This window comes from Dasypus novemcinctus, chromosome 20, assembly GCF_030445035.2.
Source record: "Dasypus novemcinctus isolate mDasNov1 chromosome 20, mDasNov1.1.hap2, whole genome shotgun sequence".
In the NCBI taxonomy this organism is placed as follows: domain Eukaryota; kingdom Metazoa; phylum Chordata; class Mammalia; order Cingulata; family Dasypodidae; genus Dasypus; species Dasypus novemcinctus.
In genome coordinates, this window is record NC_080692.1 from 51,633,041 (window position 1) to 51,653,404 (window position 20,364).

General features: G+C 48.5%; 1 protein-coding gene across 1 annotated transcript; it reads right to left on the reverse strand.

The window, feature by feature from the left end:
* Nucleotides 1–455: 455 nt before the first annotated feature.
* Nucleotides 456–19,776, reverse strand: LOC139437103 (basic proline-rich protein-like). Its single transcript, XM_071210254.1, has 3 exons — nucleotides 18,964–19,776; nucleotides 791–1,242; nucleotides 456–711 (listed from the first exon to the last, which is right to left on the reverse strand). The coding sequence occupies exons 1-3, from the start codon at nucleotides 19,774–19,776 to the stop codon at nucleotides 456–458; spliced, it is 1,521 nt and encodes a 506-aa protein (XP_071066355.1).
* Between the last annotated feature and the right edge of the window lie 588 nt (nucleotides 19,777–20,364).

Below are 20,364 nucleotides of genomic sequence, written 5' to 3' on the forward strand. Positions count from 1 at the left end.
GCGGGAAGGAGCGCGGGGCCCCCGCTCGGAGGCCGGGGCGTGGGCAGGGCCCCGCGCTCCCTGCGCGGTGGAGGCCGCAGGCCCCCGCCCTCTCCTCACGGGAGGCTCCCGCTCCTGGGTTAGCGGCCCGCTCGGCGCTCCGTCTCGCTGAACTACCCTGCGACAACCCTCTTTCCAAACAAGGTATTCGTCCCACGTCTCGGGTGAGGACCTCAGGCCACCCTTTGCGGGGGGCCCGACTCAACCCAGAAAACGAGGCCCGCGCCTTAGAGCAGCCATTTTGGCTTCCGCTTCTTCATCTGTAGATGGGGCGGCCCGAGGGGAAAATGGGACGAACCGCGCGCAGGGCGGGCGGGGCCTGCGCGGGCCGGGAGGCAGCGGGAGGCGCCAGGCTGGCCTCGCGGGCGGGGGGGCCCGGAGCGCGGTGAGCCGGGCCGAGGACCCCAGGGAGCTTCCTAAGCCTCAGAGGGGGAGTAGATCCCAAGCTGGCCGCGGTGGGCGAGCCCAGGAGGGGCCGTGAGCCCCGGCGGGAGGCCGTCCCCTCGCTCCCTGAGGGCCCGGCACCCGTCCCCCGGGGTCCGCTTCAGCCGCTCAGACGCGTGGCTTCGCGCGGCCGCGGCGTGGGGTGGCGGCTGGTGGCTCTGTTCCCTCAGGGTGCTCGCGCGCAGGCCCGGGGGTCGGGGAGACCCGGCTGGGGCCGAATTCCAGCCGCTGCGTTGCAGCAAGAGGCCGTCCAGGCCGGGGCGTTTTCCCCCGAGGACCAGGCGGCTGCCCCGGGCGGGAAGCCCACCCGGAAGGCCCAGGGCCGGCCTGGCGCCTCGCGGGCGCCTCACGCTGCCTGCGTCGGGGCGCCGTGCGCGGCGTGGGCACGCCGAGGGGCCCTGGGGGCGCCGTGCGCGGCGTGGGCACGCCGAGGGGCGGCGTGGGCACGCCGAGGGGCCCCGGGGGCGCCGTGCGCGGCGTGGGCACGCCGAGGGGCGGCGTGGGCACGCCGAGGGGCCCCGGGGGCGCCGTGCGCGGCGTGGGCACGCCGAGGGGCGGCGTGGGCACGCCGAGGGGCCCCGGGGGCGCCGTGCGCGGCGTGGGCACGCCGAGGGGCCCCGGGGGCGCCGTGCGCGGCGTGGGCACGCCGAGGGGCCCCGGGGGCGCCGTGCGCGGCGTGGGCACGCCGAGGGGCGGCGTGGGCACGCCGAGGGGCCCCGGGGGCGCGGGAGCGGTGGGAAGCCCGGCGGGAGCGGCGGCCTGGCCGGGAGCAGCCCGGGCTTAGCACTGGGCTAGTTACAAAGCCGAGAAGGCGTGCGGTTGGGGTTTGTTGGGGTTTTTTGACATTTTTCCAGCCTAAGCTAGACCAGCGTAAACGAAGCGAAAGTGCCCAGAGCCCTGCTGCCCCGGCTTGCCCTTCGTTCCTCTTAAGGAGTCACAGGCTCCGACCGCGCCCGGCTGCCTTACGCTCGGCGGTTAAAACAACTACTGAGTTAACATAATGGCGCCAACTTTCCCCCAGAGAATAAGAAAAATTAAGAGTAAGAAGAGGTCCCCGGCCCGGGGGGACACCCTCTACCTCTGCGGCGGGCGCTTCTTTCTGCCTCTTCTCCGCTGAACGCCTGTCAGCGAGCGCAGACGTCCCCCGAGGGTGACTTCTGGGGGGTAGAAGTCCAACGCTGCTGCTACGACTGTGCACCTTTAGGTTTTCTGTCACACTGGGACCATCCCAGGGCGTATGGGAGAGAGCTGGACTTAATGGCTAAGGTGTGGGAGCCTTGTTCAAATCCCTGCTCAGCTTTGTGACTTTGGAAAAAACACTTAGCCTCTCTGTGCTTCAGTTTCTTCAGCTTTAAAATGGTAACAATAACACCAGTTCTAATTGATAGAATTAAGTGGGTGAATCCATGCAAATGTTAGGCTTTGCCCAGAGCTTGCTTTATAACATGCAGTTTGTACAATCTAGCTCCTACAGGTGCAAAAACTATGAGCCACGATGAAGCAGTATCCAAAATGCCGAGGGAAGCAAATCCTTCCCTTTCTTCTCAGCCTCTGGCCAAACACTACTATTTTTTTTTTTAATTTTATAAGTTTTGTCACTTGTTATTTGAGGATGCCCCCTGGTCAACGGTTCAAAAATTTATATGTATCTAGTATATTTAAATGAGAAATATATGTTTTTATCAAACTGTGTTTCCTTTTCAGTTTTTAATTGTTTATATTTTCAGTTATTAAATGTACAAAATAAAGTTTAGAATTGTTTTAAAAAGAAGACTTTTTAAACATCGAAGATACAGTTAGGAGAAGTTGGTTTTCTTTTACAGTTCTACAGCAAAGCAGTGTAAGAAAGGTAAATTAAAACCTAAGGTGAAAGGAAGATTTTAATCATAATGGAGACTCTGAAGTCGCTGTAATTATACGTTTGAAATCCAACAAAATAATGTATGACCTTTACTTTTCCTATGGAGTGAAATGTCAAACATATTTCAATTAAAACCCTTGGGAGTATTAACCAAGGACATCCAGAAAACAAACACAGAAGCCTGGCCCTGCAGAGAAAAGTAGCCTCAGAAGTTACAGACACATGGAATATTTTGCACTTATCTCATTTTTCCCCCCACAAACCGCTCATTATTTTTCATTATGAATAAGGTTAGCAGGAGTTACAGAATACAATGGAAAGGCAGTGTGTCCTTGGGATTTTGCCCACTTCTGCTTGGCTATTACATCACTTCCTCCTGCCATCATACAACAGTGTTCTACTCTGTTCAAGGACCATTTGCCTATTCTTCATTTGAAACATAAATTAGAGTAACTGTGCTAACCAAGCAAGAGCTAAAGGATGGATTCCTATAAGAAGCTTTTCGTATCAGTACAGGAGTAAGTGCACTGGGGATCTTCCAGTCTATTTCTCGGCAAACTACCTCTTACAACTTAAGACAGTACCCAAAAAGTTAGCCGCCGAAAACTCCCCGAAGAACACGAGAGTTGCAAGTTCCAAAGGGAAAGAACAAAGTCTCCTGCTTTCACTGGGAGCAGAACAGGCTTAACCTGTATTAAACACTCATATTTCCTGGGATGATGCAGTTTCTCAAAAAGTTACAGCTCTGTCTCGAATTGGTGGGATTATGCTGATTTTTGCATTCTTAAAATGTTCTATTTGGCAAGCAGAGAATGCCATTTAAGCTTCTTGGGCACAGAACAGATATATTTGGGCTCTAACAATGACTAAACATTTAACAATTTTGCATGGCATTCCTGTAAGGAGAAAACAAGCACTAATTATACCTGAAAAATATAGGATGAAAGGAAATGTTTCGGTATTTTATTTTTCACTCCTAAAGTCTATTTTTTGTCAGATACAAACAGAAAAGCAAGGCAGACTTCAAGGCATTTGGGGAACGGCTTTAAATTGAGGATGATTCACTGACAGTTGATTTTAAATGATTAGGGTATTTGGTACTTTGAGCTTATCTCCAGTGAACTAATAATAAATGTTGTTTCATCAGCTTTGCTTTTGCAAGAAGCATGTCTCTTGGGAAATGAAAAACAAAGCAGTTAATATACTACATAGTGACTTGGTGAAATATTTTATTCTCTCTGACCAGGCTCAAAGCACTGGCTAGTTTGAAAGTATCCTCGATATTAAGTGGCAGCCCCAACACTTGTTGGCGTCTTTTGAAATGATAATTGTCACTCTTTATCAATAGAGAGAAGTACCAGATCTGTCTGTCATTTTAATGATTGTCCTAGGTGGCTGGGAGATCGTCCTTATTTTGATAGTGCTAATATTCTATGAAAGTCGCTGAGGGAAGAATTCCTTCCCCTCCCAGGACCTCAGTCCCACCCGCCCTTCAGAATGGCTGTTATTTTCCATATTTGCACACAGCAAGAAAGGCAGTAGTGGGGAAGTGCAGGCTAAAGTGTGTAAAATCAGTTCCAATACTCACCTGCAAATTGTAATGACCATGTGGATTCCCAAAGCGGCATTTGAACCATATGTATTACCAGCCCAATGTTATTGGCACTTACACACGACATGACTGTTCTGCTTCTTTTAATCTTTTGTCTCATCTTTGCAGAATTACCCCTTCCCACTCCTCTTTTGCACAGCTCTTTCCATGTATTTGTGCGGTGTGGAAAAACCTTCCCTGGAAAAATATTGCATCTCAGCTCTGGTCGAGTTTAAAACTTGACTCATGGAAAATAAAAAGGCAGAGCTTCAGTCCTCGACACCACATTGTGAGATTTACTTTGCTGTGCGAGACGGCTCCGTCCTGCTCCCAGGCAGCTCTGTGCCGGGGTCACATGTGACGGGGAGTCAAAGAGGCCCTGGGGGAGCTGCCATCGGCCGTCCGGTGCCACCTTCCACTGCAGGTGGTGAGACCCCCGGCAGCTCAGCTCTCCTGCTTAAGAACTCCCACAAACCACCTCTTCCAGCTGGCCCAGAGAGAGACGGTGACCCTGCCCGAAAAAGTGCGGAAGCAGCTCTTTCAGCGAATGTCTGGTTGACTAATTTTTTTAATTACTTAAAAGCAGGGAATTGTAAAGCACACGATGGATAACAATGAATATTTCACTGAACCTAAAACATTCGAATTAGTTCCTATTTTAGAGTCAGGCCAATGCCTTTTAACAAGAGCCCACCGATTAAAACCATTCTCCCCTAAACCGTACTCCAAGTGCACCCTCTATGACAGTGGTGTTCGCTGATGTGTCCCCGTGGCCGGGCTATGGTGTCCGGCGTTCAGTTGCTGCCCTGGGTGTTGCGTGGTGTTCTCTGGATGGGGCGAGCCTCTGCCATCGTGGACTAAGTGAAGGAGCTCTTTCCATCAGTGGGTGGGCCTAGGCCGACCGATCGGAGACCTCGAGAGCCAAAATCTGAGGACTCCAGACAAGACAGCCTGCCTCGAAACACCCCCTGCGCCCCTGAGCTGCCTCCGGCCGGCTTCCCAAAGAAACTCAGAGTCAAGGCTTGAGTGTCGCTCTTCCTGGCTCTTCCCTGCCCAGTGGAGTCCACACTGGCCAGGCCACAGTCCCATGAGTCAACTCCTGAAGATAAATGTCTGTATATATACAATGTATGTGTGTGTCCTGTTGGCTTTGTTTCTAGGGAGAATCCTGACAAATATGCTGATGAGCACTCTTGGTAACTCTAAGGTAGAATGAAAACTTAAAGGTTCGTGCCAAGTATATTGAATAGAAAAGCCACAATTTTTATGATTTTTTTCCCTCCAATCTTTTACAGTTGTCTTGTTGACATCTAATCAAACAGCAGCTTTGGGGTTTTATTTTTTTTGGGTTTTTTTTAGCAGCTTCTCTTTTATACTCTTTCAAAAGCATTTACTTAGAATAACAAGTCTTTTTACACTCACATTTTTCCATGTACAAAATGTTTTGTTAAATTATTCAATTGCAGTAAAAAGTAAAGCAAAGCAACGTGGCACAAGCACAGCTGACTCTTAGCAGTTGAACCACTCACCCGGGGCAGAGCGCACAGGCTTCGCAGACAGCTTGAGCTCAGGAACCTCCCAGAGTGGCTGGACACGTCCTCTGCCGGCGCCTGATTTAGGTGGACATTGTTTAAAAGTTTCTGGCATAGGGAAGCGGCTGTGGCTCAATCAGCTGGGCTCCTGTCTACCATAGTGGAGGCCCTGAGGCCCTGGGTTCACGTCCTGAACCTGGGGCCTCCTTTTGAAGGCAGGCTCACCTGCACGCCGTGGAGAGCAGCGTTTTTTAAAAAACACATACACAGAAGAACACACAGCAAATAGACACAGAGAGCAGACAGCAAAAGGAAGCCACAAGGGGAGGGGAATTTTTTTTTTTTAAGTTTCTGGCATAGGTAAAATAGCAGAATCTGTGGTTTCTTCTCTCACTCAGTGCATGCCAATTGCTGCTTGCCATTTTCGTCTGTGTCTAGGAGCGCAGGTGGCCCTGCGCCAACGGCGTCTCCTGCCACCATCACCCCGCGGCACTGACCGTAACCACCGCCGCTCCAAGGCCATCGCCCAGGTCTGCGGACGTGCCCAGGAGTTTGACTCAGCCGCGGGTAGGCTCCATCCTGGGGAAGGAGCCCTGATCCCAGGACCCAGAGGCTGCTTCTCCATAGGGTAGTGTCGGCACAGAATACGTGTAAATCAAGCAAGGCTTATCCTCTCCCCAGCACTGGGTCAAAGAGAGCTGCAGTCCCCGCCCCGAGGATTTGCAAGTGTGCTCCTGAGCCCTGGCCCACAGAGAAGCCCCATCCACTCCAGATATGTTTGTTGACGTATTAAGTGGAAAATCTGAAGGGAAAGAAAACTTCATGTTACTGACCGTGTTTTCTATCAGCATGCTAAAAGGGGAAGGGTGGGTTTTCAATGCTTCCAAGCAAGAGACACCTTGCCCCACTTTTCAACCTTCTAAAATGTGGAAAAGGAAAGGACTGAAATTGTTTCATTAAAATTCACTTAATGTGTGCAGCAGAGATTGTAATGATGATAATGCCCGTGGATATACTTACTCACCCTGTGTGGACAGCTGCCACCTCACAAGGCAAGTCTGAAAGACTTAGATGTGTATCTTTTCAATATGAAAAGTATTTACTTCAAAAAGAAATAAGTGGGGAAGCGGCTGTGGCTTAATCAGCTGGGCTCCCGTCTACCATATGGGAGGCCCTGGGTTCGCGTCCCGGGGCCCCTTGTGGAGGCAGGCTCGCCCGCACGCTGCGGAGCGCCACCCAGCCCTCAAGCACCTCAGAGAGCCAACTCAGCAAGGTGACGCAACAAAGAGACAAGTAAAAACACAGAAGAGCACACAGCGGATGAACACAGCAGACAACAAGCAAGCCACAAAGCAGAGGTGGTGGTGGAATAAATATAAAAATAAAAACCATTTTTAAAAAATAAATAAGTGGAGAAGCAGATGTGGATCAAGCAATTGAGCTCCTGTGCTCGAGCTCCCACCTACCCATGGGAGGTCCCTGGTTCAGTTCCCAGGGCCTCCTAAAGAAGACAGCGAGCTGGCACAGTGGGCAGGTGTGGCAAGCTGACACGAGACACAAGAAGAAAAACACAGTGAGAGACACAACAAAGCAGGGAATGGAGGTGGCGCCAGTGTTTAGGTGCCTGCCTCCCACATTGGAGGTCCTAAGTTCAGATTCCAATGCCTCCTAAAGAAATAAGGAATACAAACAGACACAGCAAGTGGAAACAGCGAGGGGGTGCAGAGAAATAAATAAATTTTAAATAAAAAGGACGAATATTGACAAAACACCTTAGAGTAGTAATGAAATATTTAAAAAAGCTAATTGCAGGTACAAATTAACCTGCTGTTTGGTGATATCTTAAGTACATTCCAGAAGATTATTACGTTTTCCTAATGAAAAGTATGTTCAGTAAAGCTTGTGCAGTTTGAACATTGTGAAAAATTAGGACCCCCTGAGTGGGGAAAGACCACTGCCGTACTTACACAGCTTATTTTGAATGGACTTTTTTTTTTGAGGGGCTGGAGATTAAACCCCAGACCCCTTATGTGGGAAGGCAGTGCTCAACCACTGAGTCACATCAGCTCCCCAGAGTTGTTTTTTTGTTTGTTTGCTTGTTGTTTGTTTTTGTTTTAGGAGGCACCAGGGACTGAACCTAGAACCTCCCATGTGGGAGGCAGGTGCTCAACGGCTCGAGCTACATCTCTTCATTTGAATGGACATTTTAAAGAACTCTGGTAACCACAGGTGGACTTAGATCCCAGCTGCCATGTGTTTATGGAAAGAATTAGAATCCCAATGCCATTTGTTGACTTGCTTTCACAAGTGGAGATGTGCTCCTCTGCTGGAGCAGGGTTTTTACAAAATTGATACTGCCGTTTAGAGCCCTGTTAGATATCTGTTAGAAACTTGAAGATATTTTTATCTTCTTGATGCTTGATGATAAACTTATATTCTCACTAAATATGTTGGGTTAACTTCCGAGGGTGTTGTTCATTAAATCCAAGATGCATTATTTTAAAAATAAACTCAATATGGACTTATTATTCCAGCAATGGAAGAAGTTGTAACACTGATATGAAGGCAGTGGCCACCAGAGGTTCTGAGGGGAGGGAGAGGGAAGAAGAGGCGCAACGTGGGGCATTTTTAGGACGTTGGAATTGTCTGCATGACACTGCAGTGATGGATACAGGCCAGTCTACGTTTTGTCAAAACCCGTAGACTCGTGTGGGGCAGAGTATAACCTGCCATGTAAACTGCAGTCCATGGTTAGTAGATGCCTCAGTAAGTGTCCATCAGTCATAACAAAGGTGCCACACTAATGAAGGATGTTGTTAATGTGGAGAGTGTGGGAGGGGGAGGGGTGGGGCATATGGGAAACCCTATGTCTTTTATGTAACATTTGTGTCATCTAAAGCTTCTTTAAAAATAATAGAACCAAACACGAAAAAAACAACAGCTGGAGTTTAGTCATATAGCCATATCCATAGACTAAATAATGAAATCAAAGCCCTATAACTTTTCTTCAAAAAAACACTTTTTTGCCTCATGACATGCTTGCACATCAAAAACGAGCTTAACTGATGCTCAGTTATGAATCAACGCAGCACTTTTGACAGTGCTTAGAATCTCTGTTAAAACAGGGTTGTGGTATCGTATATTTCAGAGCTCTCGTGAGAATTAAATCAGTCACTTCACGTTAAGCACTTGGAACCGTCAGGGATTGCCTGGTAAACTCTCTATAAGAGTCAGCTCGTCCTGCGCTTAGAGGCCAGCCTGTCCCCCACCCCAAGCCGCCTGCACCCCACTTGACCGCGCTGGTGCACCCCCTCCGGCCTGGACGTGCAGTACCGGGCGCGGCCCTCCTGCTTCCACTGTGCCTCCTTCCATCCGTCCCCCACGGCTGCCCGGGGACCCTCGTGCAGGCCCCTCCCCACGCAGAGCCCCCACAGCCCACCTCGTCCACAGGAGGCAAGGCCTTTCCATGGGCAGCCCGCTCTGCCCGGCTGGCCCGTCCCCTCTGTCCCCATGGTCAGCCCACTCTGCACAGCTGGCCCGTCCCCTCCCCGTCCTGTGGCCTGCTGCTCTCCTCTCGCTCCCTCAGCTCAGCGCCCTTGGGCTCCTCGCAGCTCTTGGGGCAGGACAGGCCCAGCCCTGCCTCTGGCTTCTGCACCTGCTGTTCCCCCACCCAGAATGCTTTTCCCTGACGCCTGCAGGGCCCACCTCACCCCTCCTTCAGGTCCTGTCACCCCCAGCACCTTCCTCCCGCTCCCCACTTGTTTTGTCCACAGCCCGGTCACCTCTGAAGTGCTTACTTATTGTCTGTGAATCGCTCCTCTGCTAGCGGGTTACCTCCACCAGAGCAGACGCTCTGGTTATACCCTCCGTGCTGAGCACGTGGTAATTTATTAATTCCTTGTTTTATCTGTTAAGTGTCTTACCTTATTCCTTCCGTGTCTCCTAAGGCCTTACCTGTTGTGTTTACTTGACCTTCGCTCCTTCCTATTTAGTCTCCATTTCTACACTGAACTCTTCCTTGAATTCGGTCACCCTATTTCTGTGTTTTTCTAATTTGTTTTTTCATGTTTTGTATCTCTTTATTTTTTAATGTCTTTTGGTTCATTTTGAAATAGGCGTTTCCCTGGTTTGTGGGCACATCTTGCTCGTGTGCTTTCATTGTCTCTGCAGATGTAATTGTGCTCATTATTTTCTAAAGCAGCGCAGCACCGCTCGCCCTCAGCGCGGTTTGTTGCTCCCTTTCCCGTGAGGCTCGTTGGAGCCCTTGGGACGTGGCGTCCTTCAGGCCTGCTCGCCTGGCCGCGGGGGGCTGTCCGTCTGTCCCTTGTGCGCGTCGGGACCCGGCTCCTGCCCCTTGCTGTGCCTCCCCCTTGCCTCGCCGTCGCTGTCCTGCCCCACGCGTTCCAGGTGCCCTCCCAGGACTTCTCCAGGGACAGGCCCTCTGGGCCGAGGAGGTCCACTGCGGAGCCGGGGAGTCACAGCCCAGCCAGGGGCGGCCCCTAGGACGCCTCTTCCCGGGACCCCGCTTCCTCCTTCCTGGCGTAGAGGCCGGTACCACGATCGGGCGCTCGGGGACCCTTGTCACCAGGTCTCGTAAGCGCTGCCCGTGGTTTTGTTTGCTCCCCAGCTTCTGTTGGGGTTTAGAGGGACAGAGCAGCAGGGCTGCCCCCGGTCCCCCCGGGTCCCCAGAAGAGGCCCGAGCAGGGTCCCCTGCCAGGGCGCGGGCCACCACCTGGCGGCGGAGAGGCCAGGCCTTCCCGCTCCGGGGGCCTGGGACCCCGGGGAAGGTGGCCTTTGGGGTGAGCCCACCCCTAAGCCCTTTCCTCGGCACACGCTTTCTCCAGCTGGTTTTCTCGTTGAAACCCGAGGCCTCAGGGAGGACGCGGGCGGCTGCTTCCCGCGCCCCCGAGCCCTGGAGGCAGGACTTCCTGCATGTCGAGGTCCCCGGGGTGGTCAGTCGAGAGCCCCTCGGACCCTGGTTGTGTCCCCGCAGCGGGTGATTGGCAGCGGAAGGGCCCCCCGACCGCGCTGCAGGGGAGAGAGCCCCCGGCCAGAAGGTGCTTCACTGGGACCCCCGAGCAGGGGCCGGGGGCCTTCCCCACCCGGTCTACGTGAGCAGGGCCTTGGGCTCTCGAAGGGGCGGAGGGCCGAGGCTCAGGGGTGACTGAGGATGCCACGGGGGTGACAGGCCTCCTGCAGGCAGAGTCCTGTTTCTCCCCCGGGAAGTTGCAGGTCTCCTGGCGTTGGTTTCTCCTGGCTCTGCTCTCGGGTTTTGCTGAGATGGGAGCTTCTTCCTGCCTTCCCTGGGGGTAGAACGGGAAGGCCGGGCGATGGTCCTTCTAGGAACCAAGAACGAAGAGTAAATTACTAAGGTCAGATTACTAGGAGGCCAGGGGAGGCGTCTGAGCTCCTCAGGTCTCCCCGCTCTCAGGTGGCGCTCCCCGCCCGGAAGCAAGGACGTGCTTCCTTCTGCTGCCAGGTGTCTCTTCGCTGAATTGATTTGCCAACCAGAAAGCTTTTCACAATACAGAGTATTACCATAAGGAAGTCCCTAACCCTGACCAAAATTATCATAATTTCAGACGTAACTTTTAAAAATATATGCATGCTTGGAATTCTCTTTGTTGAGTCTGATGAAAAAACTTGGAGAAAAATCGGTTTGCTTTTGATGAGAGTCACCTGCTTTGTATGATAAATGCCTGACTGACTTTGGAATGAGCACTCGACCAAGAGCATTCCAACATTTTTGAAATGGAGAAGGTCAGTCATCCTTCACACCCGAGATGCCACGCCATGGAGGGAGCAGGTGGATGGAAGATGGCTTGGTGCTCACTGTGTCAGTGATGAGGACATAACAGACGATAACTGATGGAACAAGTTGAAGACCATTGACAGTGATGAAGAAAGTTAGTTTTGGGAAGACGAGAAAATTACGGGCGAGATGGAGAGCTCTATGCTTCAGCCCAGCTCGGGTTCATCCGGCTTGTGGTGAGCACAGCCACTGCTCAGAGCCCCTGAGGCTGTGTGGGCTTCCCTCCATCTCAGCTTGGAAGAGCCAAGGACCCTAAAACACACCAGGTATTGGAAGGGGTGGGTTCAGAAGAGAAGAGCCACATCTGATCCACAGCGGGCATGGCTACGTTTTACACACGTCTCAGTGGTTGCCACAGCAGCCTGGTGATGTATGCTGTTGGCTCCACCTTTACTGAGAAAGAAATGAAGGCACAGAAGTAAATCCAAGCCACACAGCCTGAAAGAGGATAGCCATAATGTAAGCTAGGACTTCTGACTCCCAATCCAGTTGTCTCTGCACATCACCAGTTTCCCATCCATCCTGCCACAAAACAAGAAAAAGGTTGAATTACATTTACAATACTTTGTTTTAAAAAAAATGGAGAAGGGTGATAGTGCCTTTAAAAAAGACTGTCATCAACACGTATTCTATATCTAACCTTTAAACCCATCGCTATATGCCATCTTACTAGTAAGGGAACCTGACATTATATTGGCCTTCAATTTTCAGGAAGTTTTGGATCACAGAGTGGTTCAACAATGGCAGCGGAGGAATACTGGTATAGGATACTATCGACAGGTGATATACAGCTGACAGGGAGCTGTACAGGGCATATGTCCAGGGTGCATGGTAATGTTTGGATATACTCATAGTGGCAACAATTAAAAACTACAGCTGGGGGGGGTACTGAGTTCCTGGCCAGAGGTGCTCTGTCGTGGTCCCTAGGGGAACAGTGGCAATACCCCAGGTGCAACGGTAAGGACCAGGAAGAAATGAGGGTCCAACAGGGAGAGCATGATACTAATGACTATGCTTGTGAGCCTATATGCCTGAAATAAGAACAAGGCCTAGAGCAGCACTGTGCCTGGGAGTTTCCTCCTGACAGCCTTCATGTTATTCAAATGTGGCCAGTCTCGAAGCCAAACTCAGCATGTAGATGCAGTGCATTCCCCCCAGCGTGGGACATGACACCCGGGGATGAGCCTCCCTGGCACCGAGGGATCACTGCCAAATACCAACTGAAGATGGAACTAGAAAATGACCTTGAATTAAAGGTTCAATGCAGATCAGCAGAATATCCCTGTCTACATATAATAACATGACTTTAAAATGCTGTTTGACCTAATGTAAGGGGGAAATGGAAAGCAGAAATTAGTTAATATGGCTATGAGTCTCTAAAAAAGAGTCTGGAGGCTGTCAGAAGGATTGCCCCTGTGCACAGCTGAGCAGAGTCTGGGAGACAGATGGAGTGGATGCAATCCCCAGGTGTTGGTTCCTTTGAGGGCTAAAGAGACCCACGGGTTCTATGGTCATGGCAGACGGGGTTCACTGCCATGTCAGATGGCCCTTCTTTGGAGCTGGTGTTTCTGCGTGATGGAACTGGACACAGATGGGATCTCTTTTCATAAGACTTTCATCCTACTTTACTGGAATTGTAGTTGGTGTTGGGGTTTAAGATATATTTAGGGGATTTGAATCTCTGGACTGACAATAGGATAGCCAGGCCCTGACCATCAACAGACTCCAGCTCCTACAATCTGATTTATTGGACTCACCTCACTCAGCTAAGATGGAGTTGAAGAAGGACAACCACCACACCATGGAGCCTAGAGTGCCTACAACTGAAAGCAGGAGGATTGCATCCAGTATCCATGTGGAATCTGAGCCTCCTCCTGACATAGAGGTGCAACAGACACAACCAATCCAAGGCCCACAGAGAAAAGGTGGCATTGGAATGGGAAAAGTGGACATGGTGGCTGATGGATATGGGGAATGGCAGGAAGAGATGAGATGTGGAGGTGCCTTTGGGACTTGGAGTTGCCCTGGATGGTGCTTCAGGGGCAATCACCGGACATTGTAAATCTTCCCAGGGCCCACTGGATGGAATGTGGGAGAGTATGGGCCATGATGTGGACCATTGACCATGAGGTGCTGAGATGCCCAGAGATGTACTTACCAAATGCAATGGATGTGTCATGATGAAGGGAGTGAGTGTTGCTGGGGGGGGAGTGGTGGGGTGGGGTTGAATGGGACCTCATATAATTTTTTTTAATGTAATATTTCTACAAAATCGATTAAAAAATAAATAAATAAAAATAAAAATAAAAAAGGCTGTCATTAGATAAATTCCCCACCTTCTGGAACTACAGGGTTAAGCCTCAACAGTCAGAACAGTTACTTAGGACCCATTTCCTGGCTCACCGTGGTTTTACTGTAATCATTTTGGCAAGGAAAGAGGATGGAGGTTTCCTGGCTCACCAGCATTACAGCATGATCTGTGTTTGGATTGAGTTTGTGGTCATTACTTCCAGGGAAAATGGAGAAACTGGCACCAGAGACTAATGTGAGCGTACGATGCCAAGGCCTGAGACAGAGTTCACTCGAGGTATTTTTTTAGTTTTGAAAATTTCAGATTTTATGGGTGTCTTTTGTTTTTGTTTTGATTTGCAGTAATGTCTTTCTCTTTGGTTATTTTTCCTCAACAGGAAATAGAAAATAAAATTCTAACCTTAGGCATAGTTAACCTCCAATAAACAATATCTAAGAATGAAAATCAGGCAAGTAATCAGGGTGTGTGCACTCAAGAAAGGAAATTGCAAACTAGAGCACATTATGTGATTTTACTTGAACAGGGAAATTACTTACGAATCACTTGAACAATGAAAAATTGATGGGAATCCGTAGCATTTGAGCAGGTTGTGCAAGGTCTAAAGGAAATACTTGAAACCAAACATAGATCTAACTTCAGCTGTGTAACTCTCACCAGCAGCTCTCCTGTGTACCTGCTCAGTCCTTCCTGCTCTCCTGTGCACCTGCTCAGTCCTTCCTGCTCTCCTGTGTACCTGCTCAGTCCTTCCTGCTCTCCTGTGCACCTGCTCAGTCCTTTCTGTTCTTGGAGATTCAAGCCTGGGGTCTTCCAAGGGCAAAGCTTAAAAATAGAAGCACCGAAACATATCGTATCTTAGTGTATTTTTTATATAAAAACCTGGTGATTCAAGCTTTGTTCATTCACTTGGTGTTATTGACTCAAAATAGGCTTTGATTTTGCCAGAGTTTTCAGAGATGCAATGATCATTTTGTGAAAAAGAAAACAAACTTTTCCAGTTCCAAAAGAAATCTGATTGGCTTAGTTTCTTTAGAAATAGTTCCCTTCTCTTTGCATTTGGTTGGTGGAAATATTATAGCTGAATGCATTGGCCAAGGAACAAGAAAGCAGCATTAGGTAGTCATAGAGTTCAATGGGCTAGAGTCACTGCTATAGGATATGGATTGGGAAAACAAATATATTTACCAGAATCTTCCGCCCCTTACAGCTTTAGGAACATGAGTGCTTCCAAGGTACTGGTTATTTTGTTTATTTATTATGATTCAAAATTTAATTAAATTCCACTAAGTTTGGTTTCCTCAAGATAGGTAAAATAATGATTTTTCCTGAAAAAGTTGGGAACACTAAATGAGATGTACAGGAAAGCACTCTATATATTACAAAATACAAGAAAACTGTAACTGTCATTACCAATATTTTAGATCATTTGGACTTTTATTCTTGCCTTCCCTTTCACTTAAGCAAATAGAATAGCTAGAAAGGAAAAGAAATACTTTTCTTTACTCCCTAACTAGCCCTGATTGTTGAAATGCTGTTAGATTCAAATTAAGAACCCCTTAAATGCTTATGTATATGTAGTGTTTATCAAACATTTAAACTTCCCAATGTTGGAATTAAAATTTTCAATTGATGAGAGATTTTTCCTTGACAAATAATCTCTTCCCTATCTCTTCCTTTAGTTCAAACTCTCTCTATATATATATACACACACATACAGAGAGAGAGAAATAAATATATGTATGTATTCACACACACACACATATATATGTATATTTTTAAGGTGGTACCAGGGATTGAACCCAGGACCTCATGCATGTGAAGCAGGCGCTCAGCCACTGAGCTCCACCTGCTCTGCATCTGTACTTACATTTATCTTTTTACATGAAAAAATAATAAGCTTTATTTGAGGATATTACACTTGCAGTTATAATTTTAAAAATTTAATTCATCTCATGGGAAAGAAACAATATAAAAGTGGAACATGATTGTGGGAAAGAAAATGCTGTGGCTGTTCAAACTGGGGCTTAAAAAATGAACTACAATTCACCAGTCTTTTCCAATTCAGCAAAACATGTTTTCTATATAAATGGGACTCTAAGTTTCTTTAGCTGGGGTTAGGAATAATTACAAACAGAACTTCTGTGTCATATACCTATAGAAGTCAGGATCAAGATATGCTTAAATCGATGCTGACAACTGATGTAGAAACAGGTATCTCTTCAATTATTTTTCTTTCCAATAAAAATCACCCCACTTATCAAAGACCTAAATATAAAAGGAAGTACAATAAAGCTCCTAAAAGAAAATGTAGGGAAACATCTTCAAGACCTGGTGGTAAGTGGTGGATTCTTAAACCTTATACCAAAAGCACGAGCACCAAAAGAAAACATGGATAAATGGGACCTCCTCAAACTTAAACATTTCTGTGATTCAAAGGACTTCATCAGGAAGGTGAAAAGGCAGCCCAGTCAATGGGAGAAAATATTTGGAAACCACTTATCCGATAAGGGTTTGATTTCTTTTCTATATAAAGAGATCATACAATTCAACAATAGAAGAGCAAGCAATCCAATTTAAAAATGGGCAAAAGATTTAAATAGACATTTCTCCAAAGAGGAAATACAAATGGCAAAAAAAACACATGAAAAAATGCTCCATATCACTAGCTATTAGGGAAATGCAAATTAAGACAACAATGAGATATCATCTAACACCACATAGAATGGCCATTATAAAAAAACAAACAGCAATAAGTGCTGGGGAGGATGTGGAGAAACAGGAACACTCCTTCACCGTGGGTGGGAGTGTAAAATGGTGCAGCCTCTGTGGAAGACAGTTTGGCGGTTCCCCAGGAAGCTAAATGTAGAACTGCCGTATGATCCAGCAATTCCTCCACTAGGAATATATCCAGAAGAACTAAAAACTAGGACACGAATAGACATCTGCACACCAGTGTTCATAGCAGCTTTGTTCACAATTGCCAAAAGATGGAAACAATCCAAGTGTCCATCCACCAGTGAATGGATAAACAGAATGTGGTATATTCGTATGATGGAATACTATGCTGCAGTAAGAAGAAATGAAATTGGGAGATATGTGATAACATGATGAGTCTTGAAGACATTATACTAAGTGAAGTAAGCCAGACACAAAAGGACAAATATTGCATGGTCTCATTAATATGAACTAAATAAAAATAATAAACACATGGAATTAAAACCTAGAGTATAGGTTATAAGGAGATAAGAGGAGGGTTGAGAAGAACTATGGATGCTTAATATACATAGAAGTTTTAGTTAACTTGACTATAAAAGTGTGGAGATCAATAGAGTTGATAGTAACACATTATAGTGAGTAGCAACTGGTTTATAGATGGGATTGTGACTGAAAAAGGTAGTCTGGGGAAGTAAATGTCAATAGAAAAAAAGCTAAAGAATAATCTAGGGACTGAATAATACAGTGAACCCAGAGGCAGCTGAGAATTGTGGTTAAGGGTACAAATGCAAGAGAGTCCTTCTGTGGGCTAGAGCAGATGTACATCACTATTGCAGGGTGATGGGAATACAGAGAAACGTGGGAAAACTACAATTGGTGTGACCTATAGACTGTGGTTAATAGCAAGACTATAATATTCTTGCATCATTGCCAAGCTATACTGTGTTTCTAATGGAGGTATATGGAAAAAGTGTGCCAAATGTGTGCTATGGACCATGATTGGTGGTAATAGTCTGATGATATTATCTCATAATCTGTAACAAATGTTCCATCAGGGTGTGGAGTTGTATGGGAAATCTACACATCTGTATGATTGTTTTGTAAGTTCACGATATCTGTAACAAAAAATATATATTTTTAAAAATAGAAAAAAAATAATATGGATTGGGGGAAAAATACACCAAATGTAAGGTAAGGACTATAGTTGGTAGTAATATTTTGACAATGCTCTTGCATAGTTTGTAACAAATGTTTCACACCAATGCAAAGAGTTGGTGGAGGGGTGATATATGAGACCCTTGTGTGATGTTATGTATGTATTTTGTAAGTTCTCAGTCTTTACTACGCACTTATTGTTTATTTGTGGTCATGTATGAATGATATACTTCAATTTTTAAAAGTATTTTTTTGAAACTAGCCCACTTGAGTTTCTGGAGACCTTAAGTTCCACAAAATTCAAATACATGTATTTAATTAAAAACGAAAACACAAAATAGATTTTATCCTCACATGGGTCTGTTGTAAATAGGAGAAAAGTATATGTTTTATAAAGCTAAATTTATGGAAAAAATCAAAAGATTGTCTTTCACCTGATTGTCAAAGAATATTTTTAATGAATTCCATTTTCTTTCATAAATAATGCAGTATTTCCATGTGGCTGGGTAAACCCTGGAGAATATTTTTACCACTCAGACACCCAGAGAGAGAGAGATGTTGCTTGCAGACCTTTGTCACTCCCAGGAAAGAAAAAAAATTCTGCACCTTATCCAGATGGGTGCTGTGCTTGGTGATGGGATCAGTAAATTACAGTAAATGCGAACAAACCTGTTCTAGTTCTGGGCTATTTGTTAAAATCTCCCCTCTGCTTGGAGCGCGATGTGCACTGAGCAGGCCTCTCTCCCCAGGGGGCTCTTTTTTCTTTCTCCTCCCCTTGTTGATGTCGATTTCTGGTTTTGAGAGCTCAGGAGTAAAGTTATTTCTTGTGTCTGATTTATAAAAAAACAAAAAGATGAGAGGAGTCAGTACAGTATTTGTTTTCGCAGCAGGGAAACTAAAACATGCATCTTCTAGTATTTGTATTAGTATGTATTTTGCCTGGGTTTTTATGTCATAAAGTACATTAAGTGAGGGGAATCTAATGACAGAAGGAGGAGGAAATAAACAGAGTCCATTTTAGAGGTACAGTTTATTTGAATGGACATTACTGTTGTATATTGTCCCTTCTCAATCAGGCTGGCTCTACTGATACCCTGATCGAAACACTGTATTTACTCCCTCACTTCCAAACCAGGGGTTCCGCCATCTTGGGTAAACAGAAGGCGCTTAATGCCTGGTAGTCAGCAGCCCCAAGCCCAGGAACTCAGCACCTCACACTGCGAGGATGGGACGCCCGGAGCACCTGCAAGCAACTGCTCAGGCCGCGGGGGTTGCAATCACTCACTCCTGCTGGCTTTGATAATATTTCTAATTCTTGCATTATTTAGGGATTATGTTTACATGACTGTGTCAAATGCACATATCTCTAGAACAAGCTGAAAAAAACCGCCAGTTTAAACCGCTTTTCTCTCGCTCACGCGGGCAAAGAGAAGCCGACGGTGAAGACTGGCAGACTGACAGAGCTACAGCCTCTCTGAGAGGACGTGAAGGAAGAGCTCGTGTTGCGCTTGGCGGGGAAGCCTGGGGCTGCGAGAGCGAGGACGCGGGTGAGCGAGGACGCGGGTGAGCGAGGACGCGGGTGAGCGAGGACGCGGAGAGCGAGGACGCGGTGAGCGAGGACGCGGGTGAGCGAGGACGCGGGTGAGCGTCAGGGAGTTTGAAGGGCAGGCTCGGCGTTTGTGCCGGGCAGTCGAGTCCCAGCCGAGCCGGCCCGAAGCGCCGCGGCCGGGCAGAGGAGGCGGGCACGGGGCCCTGGGGGCTCCCGGCGGCCCGCAGCGCCCCCGGCCGGCCCTCGGGGTTCCCCCAGGGCAGCACCCTCCACTGACGGGGCCCTGGGGGCTCCCGGCGGCCCGCAGCACCCCCGGCCGGCCCTCGGGGTCCCCCCAGGGCAGCGCCCCCGGCGGGTCCTCGGGGTCCCCCAGGGCAGCACCCTCCACTGACGGGGCCCTGGGGGCTCCCGGCGGCCCGCAGCGCCCCCGGCCGGCCCTCGGGGTCCCCCCAGGGCAGCGCCCCCGGCCGGCCCTCGGGGTTCCCCCAGGGCAGCGCCCCCGGCCGGCCCTCGGGGTCCCCCAGCGCAGCGCCCTCCACTGACGGGGCCCTGGAGGCTCCCGCGGCCCGCAGCGCCCCCGGCCGGCCCTCGGGGTCCCCCAGGGCAGCACCCTCCACTGAGGGGGCCCTGGGGGCTCCCGCGGCCCGCAGCGCCCCCGCCGGCCCTCGGGGCCCCCCAGCGCAGCGCCCTCCACTGACGGGGCGGCCCTCGACTGAAGAAACCTTTCCCTCCCGCTCTGGCTGCTCCCAGCCCTTCCTGCAGCTGATCATCCTCGAGCGCGGGGAGCGCCCAGCCCTGTGCCTTAGTCCGCCCTTGCCGGTCTGGGGAAGCGTCTGCCAGTGTCCCCTGGAAGCGCGCGTGGACAGGGACGTTCCTAGCTGCTCTTCAAGAGCAGAGCTCGCGGGGATCCAGTGGGCAAACACGCCCCGGACATGCGGGTTAAGCAAGGATCACGAGGGTCTTTTGTTGTGGAAGCTCTTCGTGTGCTACTGCATCTTGTGAATCTTCAGGAAGGGAATATGATATACAGAATTTCTAAGAAGACCTTTTTAGGTATAGCTTTCCTAGACAAAGCATTCCATGGATATACTTTTAGACAAACCACTGGTCTATTAAAAAAAGAGGTGTGTTACTGTGTAATGGCATGATTACAACTCTTGACTAAAACAATTTGTACTAGAAATAGGAAACAAAGTGAGATTTATCTGCAATTAGCAGTGGTAACCTTTGCTCTTAAAAATTATTCCTAGACATAACGGTGTTAGCTTTTCACTCAGTTGTCTAAGGTTGATTTTTAAAAGTGGTGTCATTGAAGGCTGGGTGACAAGTGGAGTTGTGCATCTTGTATTTAATTTAAT